The sequence below is a fragment of the Bidens hawaiensis genome, unplaced genomic scaffold, assembly GCF_021521415.1.
Source record: "Bidens hawaiensis isolate Kalapana, Puna unplaced genomic scaffold, B.hawaiensis_p1.1 tig00025013_1, whole genome shotgun sequence".
NCBI classification, from domain to species: domain Eukaryota; kingdom Viridiplantae; phylum Streptophyta; class Magnoliopsida; order Asterales; family Asteraceae; genus Bidens; species Bidens hawaiensis.
The window spans coordinates 65,241-79,298 of NW_027493976.1; the positions used below are offsets into that span (position 1 = coordinate 65,241).

The 14,058-nt window shown below is 33.4% G+C and overlaps 1 protein-coding gene across 1 annotated transcript; it reads right to left on the reverse strand.

Moving 5' to 3' along the window:
- Positions 1-1,485: 1,485 nt before the first annotated feature.
- Positions 1,486-4,665, reverse strand: LOC143570614 (uncharacterized). Its single transcript, XM_077056223.1, has 5 exons — positions 4,513-4,665; positions 2,826-2,919; positions 2,547-2,725; positions 2,400-2,463; positions 1,486-1,838 (listed from the first exon to the last, which is right to left on the reverse strand). The coding sequence occupies exons 1-5, from the start codon at positions 4,609-4,611 to the stop codon at positions 1,822-1,824; spliced, it is 453 nt and encodes a 150-aa protein (XP_076912338.1). The 5' UTR covers positions 4,612-4,665; the 3' UTR covers positions 1,486-1,821.
- Between the last annotated feature and the right edge of the window lie 9,393 nt (positions 4,666-14,058).

The following is a 14,058-nucleotide window of genomic DNA, read 5'->3' on the forward strand; positions in this document are numbered from 1 at the left end:
TCAAGACATTATGAAGGCACAAAGCCAAAACCTATGCGCATGACGCATATCACATATGCCCAGGCATCATATGCCCAGGCACCACACATGCTCAGGCATCATATGCCCAGGCACACATATGCTCGCGCATCACATATGCGCGCGGCGCATCAGCGCGCGGCGCATATCACATGCTCGTGCATATCACATCTGCGCATGAAACATCTGCGCGTGAGAATAAAGAGAAGACCTCGCGCATCCTCAGGATAGGCGCGTATCACACATGCACATAATCAACCTCATCCTTATCCAACTCAGGATTAGGGCAACCCTGATTGTGCACGTCAGACAACCTTCCAGAAGGTATCTTTTTAAGGAATAAGAATATGCTGATGTTGACAGCTGCCAAATGAAAGGTGGACAACTCAGCATGACACATGTGCTACCACGTGATTACAACCAATGAGAAAGCACTAGGTGTCCCAGAGGACACGTGGCGCAGAGCAATTGGAGGAGGCCAACAAGGCTGAGCCCAATCAGTGGAAACCCTAGCACTATAAATACAGCATCAACTCCACAAGGAGAGACACTCAATCATTCACAGTTACAGCCAGTAACATCATCATTCATTCACATTCAATCATATTCAATTACATTCAATCACAGACAGTTACATCCAGTAACACAATCACACAGAGTATTCAGCTATTAAGCAAATACTCTCCAGATTTCCTTAATCTGTCATTATTATCTTCTCCCACAAAATACTTATTCTCACACCGGAGGGTTACCCCAAAGAGGACCCCTCTGTCCCTTTCTGAGGGGTAAGTTGACGGTGCTGTTCATTTTGTAGGTGGAAGAACCCAGATCCAAGAGAAACCATCGGTGAAATAGTATAATCACACCCGAGGAAAGTAGATCGTCTACCAGTGAGTCGATCCACGTTTCTTCACCAGACTCAACCAAACCCACATTATGTAGATTTTGACCCAAAGCAAATTGTGTGGTTAACATTGCATAATATTATACATGACAAAATGAATCTTTAACTTTGGGTCAGTTCTTTTCCATGGTATGATACTCAACAAAAACCACATATGCGGATTTTGATCCAAACCGAAGCAAATTGCGTGGTTAACATTGCATAATATCAGGCATGGCAAAATGAACCCAATTACCTAACTTTGGGTCAGTTTGAGTAATATCTTTTCCATAGCATGATAATAAAAACTACATTATGCAGATTTTGATCCAAACTGAAGCAAATTGTGTGGTTGACATCGCATAATATAAGGGTGTTACCCGTGTTAAACAATGATAAGTTGGACTATTTCAGACAACAAGAAGTTTACAGTTGGGTTTATTTGTGTTTTACTAGGTGGATCTCGTCTGTAAATAGCCACGTGACACAACAACCTCTAAAGGTATAAATTGCACAAACAAATTAGTACTCAAACCATATCTCCGGAAGAACATACCTATAAAACTTTCTTATTCAGGTCCACAAACATTTAGAATCACTTGTTCTTCGAATAAGTGAACTCATGTCTATACGTCGCGCCCTTTGGAAGTGAGAACTACGATAAAACCAAGGTCTCACCACCACTAAAGAAAAAAAAGAAAGGTGAACAAATAACTATATCATCATCTTCCACATAGACCTCAAACTACTACCAGGCCTCCATTAGCATTAGTTTCCTGCATCATTACTATCCAACTTATTTAAACACTATTCAGCAGCCATGTCAGTTATTCTAACAAAGACACTTATTATAAGTAAAGGATGCCTTTTATAGTAAGTGAAGCATCTATATTGATACTACGCGAGTGGGACACAACATCTTAATAGTAAAGCGATCCTGCACAAATGCGGTATAAACAGGTTTAAAGATACAAATAAATCAAGGACATTTCACAAACTAAAACCGTATATACAATTGATTAGAGGTGACAATTTGGACCCGTGTACTTATGAATGGGTCAATTCTAGTTATAAATGGCTAAAATTAAATAAAATAAAGCTAAAAAGGAAAAGGGGTTTGATACATACTTTTAAAAATTTACACATTTAGACCAGACATTTTCAAATCCGTAACGCATTCAGTCCCTGCTCACAGATGGGCTTAATCTTATCTGTTAAATGACTGAAATTACCAATCTACCCTTGTATTTTAGTAAACCAAAGAAATTTAGAGTTCTCCATACATGAGTATTACTGAAATAATATATCTTTTTTAATCATATTCAACACTAATTATTTCTGAAAAATGTAAAGCTTTTGCACAAAGAAAGTGTTTTTAAGTCAAATCAATCCTTACCAAAAAAACATGTTTTTATACGTTTAACCCTCCCGACACAAGGGTTTTGCCACCTCTATAGTAAAAAAATTGTTAATATTCTTAGGTATGGTTAGAACTCACCTTGCCACCAGTTTCCTCTAGTAGCACTCTGCAGATCATCTTTTGGGTCATCGTTTATGAGAAACTAAAATAATATATCGTTTAATACATTTTTTAAAATATACACATTTAGACCAGACATTTTAATCGAATGTATGCTGGACTCACTTTAGTGTAAGATTTGGAGGTGAGATCAGTTGAAGAACGGACATACATATCTTCATGTCCACCATAGTAAATTGATGAACTCAAGGGACACGGTTCTATTTTTTCTTGAAAGATTGACCTTCTCTCCATGTTCATTACATCACTATTTGCATTCACGGTGTTCTTAGCAACATTCTTTGCTGCTCCAGAAAAATAAAATTAAGGTTATATAACCTGATTCAATTTCAACCGCTTTTTGAACAATTGAACCATGTAACATTGAGATTAAGATTATCTAACCTGAAGTTCCATGAACTGTGGACCAGACTTGGCTATCCAAGGCGTCATATTGCATAGGTTTCGAGCATAGCACACAACTGAAGTTTCCTGTCATCTGAAAGAAAATAAATGATGAACTATAACTTACTGGATATTGAGACTTTTTACGTAATTATGCATCGATGTTTTAAAAAAACGAATGACATGTATGAAACTATGAATAAATGACAAAAAACATAGATCACACACAAGAAAAAGAAATCCAGTCACGGCATTTAGTTATCTGCATACAATGCCCTACTCATAACTACAATCAGATGACTGATAAATAAACTTGACACAAAAATGATGAAACATAACGTTTCAAAGCCACTGCCTTTTATTCATCATTTGCAGCTTAACATTGGGTATGTCCAACATAAATTGACAAGCAGACAAGAATAGAGAATACATAACAGGAAATCTTGGTTGTTTCTTTACCCAATAGTCCGATACAAGGAGATAGTTTACACACTTTCACGATATTTTTAAATAACGCACGAGTACAATTGTAAAAGTATGTTGACATTATATTAATAGAAAATAAAAGGATCCAATTACAATAGAGAAGAAGGTAAGCGGGCAACAAGCTGCGCAGCCACCATATTTTAAATGGCAAATCCGATCCTACTGAAAACATTACATGCCATTATCCCTTTTAAAAACAAGAAGCAAACGAATCAAATTAAAGTTGAACTAGTTTATGATAGCCAAAATGAAACAATCAAAGCAACAGAACAAGATGTTTTCCTAAATCCCATATGTAAAAGTAAATATCACAAAAATTTAAGATTCCGATCTCACGCATTTGATTTTTTTTTATTGCTTTGGTTTCGGAACTGTATGCATACGTATATATAAACACGTTACAACCCCTATATCTACAACTATTAGAAACTCAAAATCATGTTCTACTTATCACACACTCGTAAACATATCCTTGGTAATACACTAATACAAGATTCATCCCGTAATGTAGCCGTAGACCATACTCTTTTAATGCAGCATCAATGGTTGATTTAAATGTTGGTATCCAGTAACTGCAACGTAGTCAGTCAATCCACAATGTCCCCCCTGATCATAATAAAATCAAAACTGTAAGACGACGACACCGGTTTACTGTTTGTTACTTTGATTCACAGATAACCAGTGCTCTTATTAGGGCTGTTCAAGCATTCAAGACCGGACCGACCCGAGTAAAAACCATTGCTCTTAATTACTAGGTGGTTTTGGAAAACTAGGTTCTCATATACATACACATGATTACCTGTAAAGCTAAGCTGGTTTTTGAAAAACCACATTTCAGTTACTTCTACCGGCTCTCTCTAGAATTTATTATTATTATTATTATTATTATTATTATTATTATTATTATTATTATTATGTTTCAGATAATTAGGTATAACAATATTATGAGCATTGCTAGGGTTTAAGTTTAACTACAAATTTGGGTATCAACAACAAACTGACGTTCAAATAATGCAACAGGAAGAAACACAAGTAATTGAAATTGAAATTGAAATGAAAACCAAAATAATCGATAGAAACAATTCAATTTATTAATTATTAAACATGATGATGATACGAAGATGAAACAATAATAATAATAATAATAATGATGATAATAACAAAAAGAGATTAAACAACGTGAATCATATTGAATACAAACCGTGGAGGGAGGAGGGAATACTGAAGCGAATATTCCGGTGGATGAGTCATCGTGACCGAAGATTTGCGAAGGCGAAGAATTGTTGTGGTTTTCTTCCATTGAATTGTTAAATAAAAAATTGAAGGTTTGGAAATAAAGAAAACAGAGGATAAGGAAACACCCAAAATGGTATGGAAGGAAGAAGAAACAGAACACGTGGTGGTCACGTGTCAGACCTTGAATCTTTCTACTTTTTAACATATTCTCAGTTGTATTTAATTAAGGGTGTGCAAACCGGTGACTCTGTGAGACTTGACCTGGACTTATTAGCGGTATTTTTATTTTTTAGGACCCGGGACTTGACGGTATTGTAAACTGGTGGGTCTAATTTGTTCAGGTCTCGTGGTTTTTGTAAGGAGAAGATGGTCACACATGCGAGACCTAACTAGAACCTATTTTAGTATTATTAAGACCCGAAAATCGACCCCTGTTGTAGATAACCAGATCTGATTGGTTTGAGTCTCACGGGTCTTTCTTGGCTTATGTAAGGAGAAAACGGCCACGCCCTCGAGAACCAACGCATGCCCGTTTAGTGGTATTCTTAGGTCACGGGAGCTGACCTAATTGTAAATAATTGGGTCAGATCTCACTGGTCTTACACGATTTATGCTTATTGATCCTGGTTTTATTTATTTCTTTTGTATGATAAATAATAGTATTATTTTTGTTCATTTTTCATTTGTATTTTTAGGAGAACTTGCTTGTAAAAAGGTGAACAAGGTGTTTGGAGGAAACCCATTACCTTATATAACCATTTATACATATCTCGGATTTTGGAAAATTAAATGAGTGATGAGCAAGATGGTGGTCACCCTTGCCACACAAAAGTGAGTGATGAGGGGTAGGGGTGTTCACGGTCCGGTTTTCGCAGTTTTTAGGTCAAACCGCAAACCAAACCGTTAGTAACGGTTTTTAGTTTTGCAAACCATAACCAAACCGTAGAACTTTTAAACCGATCCGAACCAAACCGTTACTAACGGCTTGGTTCCTGTTTGGTTTCACGGTTTGGGCCATTCGGATTTTTGTACAAATTGTTCAACAAAGGTATGATATATTTATAGTAAAGTTGTCAATAATTTGCAAAAATCAAACATGTTTAAAGACAATTTGTTCACGGTAAGTTTAAACACAAGTTGTTCGAAACATGCATCAAAATAACTATGTGACCAAACTTTAAAAAGTTAACGGTTTGGCTTAGCACATTTTCTAATTCATTGCAAGTACGCAGTTACTAAATATTATATACATTACTAGTTTAACAAATATATTCATATATAATCTTAGATATATTAAGAAATTAAATATAATTAACTTATACTGTACGGTCCGGTTTTATACGGTTGGTTTTCGGTATAAACGATAAACCAAACCGTTCGCTACGGTTTGAATTTTTTGAAACCGACCAACCGAAACTTAAGAAAAAAAACCAACCATGAAACCGAATCGATGACCGGTTTGGGCGGTTTCACGGTTTCAAACCGAACCGTGAACACCCCTAACGAGGGGCGACGTGGTGTTTACTAAGATTACGCACATGCCACATATGTCATACGTTTGTTTTTCTGAATTTGATTTAGATTGTCATGAGAGGTTAAGTAATCACCACTAGTAGTGTCGCCGCAAATTTGAATCTTGATGGAACCCCTTTTGTTTCAGGGCCCTATGAAGTACAAGAATGGAACCACGGGTCAAGATCGCCAGCCCCATACTCACCACTATTAATAAAAATCGAGAAATATGAGTTCGTTGCTAATCTAAGTCCATTACAACTCTCACGCGACAATAATATGCATTATTTCTGTAAAGAAATTTAAAAAGATGTTCCTTAAACACCTACACCCATAAGGTTCAGCTAACTTGTGAACTATTAAAGCTAACTTGACCCTGAATTAGTAAAGCTAACTTTCCGAAGTTATTCAAGCGAAACTTATAATATATAATATATATAAACGAAAACATAAAAATACTATGTGTCGCGATGTGGTCGCTCCCCCTTTTTTTGGAGTCATCAGATTTGCTTGATTTTTAAATTGAGGCTTCTCATGCATTTGACCCGAATTCATGGGTATGGGTCTTATCAAACCCATATATTCCTTAAACGGGTTATAACATTTCATTAAATTAAAAATTATTCTCATCAAATTATTGATGTAAAAATCCTATAAAATAGGATATACTAAAAATTAGTATCTTATCTATTTTAAAAAATATATATATATATATTATTTAAATTAAAAAACCAATTTTATAGTAAAAAAAATAAACGAGTCTCCATAAGTATATTATTAACTTTCATAAATATTATTTATAATTAAAAAACAATTTTATAGTAAAAAAAATAAATGAGTCTTGGGTTTCATTAAAACCATATAGCTTTTAAAAGTATATTATTTACTTTCATAAATATTATTTATAATTAAAAAACCAATTTTATAGTAAAAAAAATAAACGGGTCTTGGGTCTCATCAAAACCATAAATATTATTTATAATTAAACCGGGTTATAACATCCCATTTATTTGTGAAACAATTTATCATCAAACATAAGTATATTATTAACTTTTATATAATAAAAAATATAAATTAAAAAAATAAATAAATATTAGAACAAACAATATAAAACAACCCCGTAATACGGGGGATAAAAACTAGTTTTATCATAAAGACAAGATAACTCAATATTTGATGGTCGATCCAAATACAAAACCATATCATGTCTTGCAATCATTCGGCTCATATCAACCACTTACAAATTATTTGGGCCCAAGGAGATCCATTATGCAATAATATTAATTCATAAGAACCCACTATAGACACTTGGTTTGTTTAGTCAAGCCGAACAAGGTATTGGCTGATATACATATACTATACAGTCTATACCTAATTCGAATAGCACTTTTGATACAGTCATCATATTTTTCATATCACGGTGATTCCACATTTCCACTTATTGTCGCTTAATTTTTAAGATTAAAGTATAGAGGAAGGTTTATGTACATTTTGATCTTAACATGAGTACGTAGGAATAATGTCAATTTATTTAAAAATGTGAACGTAAGAAACAATACCAATCTACATAAACAATGACTTATAATAACAAAGAAAAGAACCTAAAAATTACAACAAAAGAATCAAAATCAAGAACAAAATAATAATAGCATATACCAACAAATACTTATAACAGCAAAAGAAAATATCTAATAATAACAACAAAATATAAATAAGCAAATACTTATAACGTCTCATAATCGAAAATTAGCAAATACGAACAAAAAATAGCAGCAAATACCTATAAAAATAAACATAATCATAACAACAAATTAATTCTCACCGTTTTCATGTTAAGAATAAAATGTATTTGATCATGTTTTCTTAAAGTATAAACCTTTTAAGATTCCTATAAATTATAATCATGAGGTGATGAGTGTTGGTCATGTAGTGGAAAGATGATGCAATTAACCTCATTGCCACTCAAAGTGGTAGCATGCCTACCAAACCACCAATATTGCATCAACTTTCGAATCATCAAAAGAAATAATTTTCGACCTACCATCACCAATAAACTGAATCTCATGATATTTTGTTCTTATTAAAGGCAGAGCAAATTAAAGTGTTTTTTTAACATCCAATTAAAGTTTTATATTACCTGTAATAAGCAAATCTCTTTCAAAAAAAATAAAAAAAACTATATGAGTTTCTCAATAGAGACCCAAGTTCAATCTCCACTTACAGCACTTTGAGGGGATATGGGTGGTTGTGACTTAATGAAAGAAGACTGAGATGAGTGAGATCTTTGTGATCTCCAGTTCGATCATGAGGGCGTCCACGTTTGACCACAAGTGGGCCTTCGGGCGGGTATGTTTTCCCCGAAATAGAGATATCTTGAAGGTGCTTAAGGGCTCCGTACAGCTGGGCTGTTAGCCATTTAGTCACCTCGTACGGAGTACCTAGGCATTCTATGTTTGTTGGCTGTTAAAAAAAATAATAAGTTAGTAAATAGGTAAATTGCATTAGAAAAAAGAAAAACTAACTAGTAACAAATACATCAAAATGTTTGACAAGTAATATTATTTTTGTTGGACGTTTACCGAGTACCTTTGGATATAACATCTTTGACTTTCGAACTAAGATAAGACAGTATATTTCTACATGGCCAACTTGTCCTCCTTTTAGAAGATAGGATATTAAAAGAGAAGTGTGTCATGATATTAACAGACTAATCACACAAATTTCATACCTTCCCAAGTTGGCATATGTGATAGAAAAAATAAAACCAAATCAAAAAAATGCATATAAGTTCATATTACGATTTCGGTTCTAACTTTTATATTTTACGTACAATCCTCATTATTCTCTCAACCGTTAAACTATTAGCCCTTGACATACATTAAAAGTTATGTTTCATAATACTACACAATTATAATCACAAGAACCCATATATAGGATTCATCAATACCCTAATAACTTACGAAATCAGGTAAATTATAGTATGTACTATACATATGACCTTTAAAGGGTTACGATAAATAACCAATAAAAAAATATTTAAAACTAATAACTCTACTAAGAAGGTTTATGAGATGAATAATTAATTATTAATTAGTCCATGTAGAAGGAGAACATGGAAGGCATGACCAACATTCCCACCCTGTCAAATACCCCACTAGTACTACTACTGCCAGTCTGCCATTTCCTTTGCCAACAAATACCTTAGGCTGAGGGGTGTGGGGGGCGCGAGAGGGGGCGTGAGTGGGGGCGCCATCCAATAATATTGTGACGTGTGGCAGAGAGAGAAACTTGATAAGATGGGTATTGGTAGTGGTGATAGCGCCCCGGGGCATGGTGTGGAGGGGCGCGAGAGGGGGCGCGAGCGGTTTATTTTTTTATTTTTTTATAAATGTATTAAAAAAACGTATTATTAAAAAAACAAGTAATTATTTAAACAAACACACATTAATTAAAAAAACACATTAATATATAAAAAAAATTAAAGTACTAAAAAATTAAAAAAACACATTAATTAAAAAAAATTAAAAAAACACATTAACATTATTCTTATTCTTCGGCTTCGTCTTCTTCGATCAACCTCTTCCGGATACGTTCCTTTTGTTTTTCCATCAGCATTTGGTCGACCGGATTTAGGTGGCTGAAGTCTCTTGCAAGGAAGTCCAAATCTCTCATTCTTTTTTTTTCCTTTTTGTCAACAGAGACCACCTCCAGGGTTTTGTTGAATTTATTGAGGGATTCAACAAGATCGTTGATGTTTACGGCTTCCCCCTCAGCCGGTTTTTTCCCCCTGGCGTCCCTTCCCAATGGCCGCCTCCTCGGCGGTGAAGACGTTTCCTCCCCCGCAACGTTTAGGTCGAATCCAACCCGGCAATCCGACCCGTCCGTTGTGCTGTACGCTCCAGACGAACTAGTTTTAGTCCGTTTCGGCCCTACTTCCGCATCAAGGTCCGGCGCCACCAGCTCAACCCACTTGGCACACCTTCTCAACCTCTCCCACAACTTTACACCGTCCCACGTCTTCACCGCCCCATACCTCCGCAGGCACTCCTGCTTCCACTCTTCGACAGTGAAATTATAGACCGCCAAATCGTCACTGCCACTTGGTCTCATACGACCGGCGTTCCTGTTGAACAGATTAGTAAACAAGCCGACAAATTTTCTAATTTCGGTCCACCGACCCGAAATCATATCGGGATTCCGCTCTGTACTCCCAACGAGCGAATAGAACGTCTCCCTAACCTTTGTCCAAAAGACCTTGCTCTTTTGGTAGTCGGCTGCAAAATTATGTAAATAAATTTGTAAGCCATTTAACTTTTTTATTTAACTTTTTATTTACAATCATTTTTAAAAACGTTAAAACAATTACCGCAACGCCGATCCTCAGAAATGGCTATCCAAGCCCGACACAGGGCTTCCTTCTCATCCGATGACCACGGAGTGATTTTCCGTTTCGCCCTTCCGGTCGAAGCCGAACCCGACCCGTCCGTTGCAAGTTGTTTTTTCCGGTGGACGCGTCTTCTTTGTCCCGCAGCTTCACCTTCTGGTTCCGGTTCTTGTGTCTCCGGAACTACAAAGTTAGGAGACGGTTGCATGTTGGATGGTTGAAAGCCGGATGATTGTTGCGACCCCGAATAAAACATCGGTTGTTCCGGTGCCGACCATAAATCGTCGTAAGGGTAATCTGAATCTAGGTTTGGGTACCAATTTCCAGACATGTTTTTAAAAAAAGGTTTCGAAGATAGGGTGATTTTGGGTTTTGGGTGTGGTGTGTGATATTCGTTTTGGTTGTAGTATGTGAGAATGGTTGTGTTTGATATGTATTGTGATATATGTATTGTGATATATATAGATGATTTTGTTAAAAAAAAAAAAATATTTTTATTCATTATTAAAGCCTTCCAACGGCTCTTTCCCATTTCCCACAGCCACTCACGCGCGCGAGCCTCCTGGCGCCTGCCTCGTTTTCCGCTCTCGCGCCCCTCTCGCGCCCCGGTGGTGTGGCTCTCGCGCCCCGGGGCGCTATCGAAGTCCCTCACGCGCCCTGACTAGCGCTCCGCACCCCTCAGCCTTATTGTCAACCTTTTTTCCTCGTTAAACGTCGCCGTTTCATTCTTTACTAATCAAATAAGACAACACCAACCCTTCTTTATCGGCCTTTTGTTCCTTCAACTAAAATACTAATAATAGATTCTCAATCATTCCCAACAATGAAGTGCAATATATATTCTAATACTATATCAAATTATTTAATCATAGTTTTTATTTGTTTTAATTTAATTACTTGTAGATGTTATTGCACAATATATTCGTTTTATAGATGTTATCAAGAGATTAATATTTTTTCTTTTAAAAAATAAAAACAACTTTTAGACATCAAGTTGTAGTAGATATAATTGAGTAAAGGGTTGTTCAATATTGATTCCATGAGCAGGGTGATAGAATGTAATACATAAACGATTATGTAATGTCTTAATCCAATGTGATTTTCGAGAATATACAAGTAAATTATACGATTTTGATTTTTGAAAATGTTTTATTTTATAATCGGTTCTATATAATAGTAAATTAACTTTTAGTAGTATTTATTTTCTTTCTTTTTTGAGTGGCCAACAATTTATTAAACACATAATCAACAAGTTGCTGAAGAAAATTATAGTTCAACAAAAGAAACATGTCTGAAAATGACCAGTTACAATCAAAACCAAATTAATTACTACAAAACAACATAAAAAGGATCTACATGTCTTGACACCACCCTTCCCAACTGATTGTCTTCCATTTTGAGAATGTATTGGTAGTATTTCCGATAGTTATTTTGAAGGGTGAATCAATAATAATCATTTAAATTTAAATCATTATTCTATATATATTCAGGATTCATAAAATAAATGGTTCATTTTTGCTTTTTTAGAATATATAGTTTCCCTATATATATTGTAATAAACATTGTTAATTACATTTTAAATTATATATATATATATATATATATATATATATATATATATATATATTATAGAACAAACAATATATTGTCTAATGGTATGAAGTTTGCCCATTTATAACTGAGGTGGTGGCCGATTTCAAATCTTTGCAAATGCAAAATTAGAGAGAAAAACAAAATGCCCTTAAAACAAATTAAGGTTTACTATCAATATGAAATTTAACAAAAAATATTAACTATTTATTAAATAATCATAATGACGATTAATATTATCGAATAAAGCGGAATATAAAAAATAATAATCACAGTAAAGTATTAAATAGTCTGACTATAAATTAGAAAAAATTTTATGACATGTTTTTATCAGAAGTTATTTTAGGTATCAAATTATTACTGAGTTTTTTAAAATATATATACATAAAATTTATGCTTTGCTTTTATCTAAAATATAAAATAATAATAAAAGGCTATTAATAAATGTATTTTATTTTGTGCTTGCTTAAATATACCTGGTGAAAGTTATTAAGTGATTTTTAAATAATAACAAGAATAATATAATCTGTAATTATTTTGTTGAATAGCAAATATAATTGGTATTTAGCTACAAATAATGGTCATCACCACATTAGTAAGTGGTCACGAAGGTTTTCCTAAAATATTTTCTTCTCTTATGATTATCGATTATATTAATCTATACTATATAATAAATAAAACTTTCTTATTGCCACATGTCATCACCATATTAATTCTTACAAAAATTTCCCTCTTCTCTCTCATATTAAATACATTTCTTTATTATTAATAATGTGTATTTTAAATTTTCCTTCATCTCTCTCATATTAAATACATTTTTTTTCTTTTTAATCATTCAAATTCTTAAAAGACAAATTAACTATTGAAGTATTCTCGGTGTTTATGTTAATTCAAACGACTGTTTTTTAACCGGTTAAAGTATCAAACATGGTTCAAGTCAAAACAATTTATTATTAGAATGAGTTTCGATCCAGGGTTGGTTTTAAAAAGTAGTCATTTACAACATTTTTGTAATTTGCCATTTAATCAACCCATCATTTATGTTAAGTTCATCATCTTAAAAATCCACAAAAATATTAACACTATATTACATGTTTTGGTTTTTCATGCGGTAAAGACAACTTCTTACCTTTGGAATACAAATGTTAAACGTTAGCACACTGTTAATCAGACGATGAATTAATTTTGTATATCCTTATATTCTTCATATGGTATCTATCAGACATCATTTGATACGTTACAAGAAAGTATTAGTTTCTTGACTTTTTAAATGACCTCAAAATATAAGGTTGTTAAGTCATATGTTAGTTCTAAAAGCTGATGTTGAATTGATGCTAATTAAAATATTAACTAGAAAATTAGTCTATGCAATGAAATTAAGCTACATGTGAAAATACAATATGATAACCGTGCTATAGAAGCCGAAATCATATCCGAAAATAACATTGAAACTCACAATTTTATTTATTTATTTTTTAAATCCTACACCTTTATATAAAAATACTAATTTTAAATAATGAAATTTTCACTTAATTTTTGTTTGGAATGAAGATTAACAAAAGCGAAGGCCAATCATTGTAGATATTGGTTTGTTTTTTAGATAATTTGTTTTAATTCATGACCAGTTAGTTGTTGCATTATCTATAGTTAAAAACAGAAACAATGTGAAACTACTAAGTTTTGAAAAAACAAGTAAATTTACATATAAAACTACACATATTGTGTATCAAAAAATATTTAGAGATTTATAAATTTTCTATTCCCATATTGTATAGTGTGTAAGTTATTATACCATATAATATATCTTTATATCTGTTGAAAATAATTTTTTGTATGTCACATTATGTTATTGTTTAAATAAATTTATTTATTCTAACCCATGTACTACACGGGTAACTAACCTAGTTATTTTGATAAAAAAAAGCTAGAATAAATAAAAACTCTAAGAAAAACTTTGTTAATTTAAACCCTCTTTCTATTCAACTATGTTAATTTAATTTATAGACAACATGCATGTAACATTTG

Bases quoted from the DNA above. Each gene is read 5' to 3' on its own strand.
- LOC143570614 (XM_077056223.1), bottom strand. From the start codon at position 4,611: ATGGAAGAAAACCACAACAATTCTTCGCCTTCGCAAATCTTCGGTCAC. The intron at 2,920-4,512 runs GTTTGTATTCAA...ATTTTCTTTCAG, and splicing joins TATTCCCTCCTCCCTCCACG to ATGACAGGAAACTTCAGTTG. The intron at 2,726-2,825 runs GTTAGATAATCT...TTTCTGGAGCAG, and splicing joins CACAGTTCATGGAACTTCAG to CAAAGAATGTTGCTAAGAAC.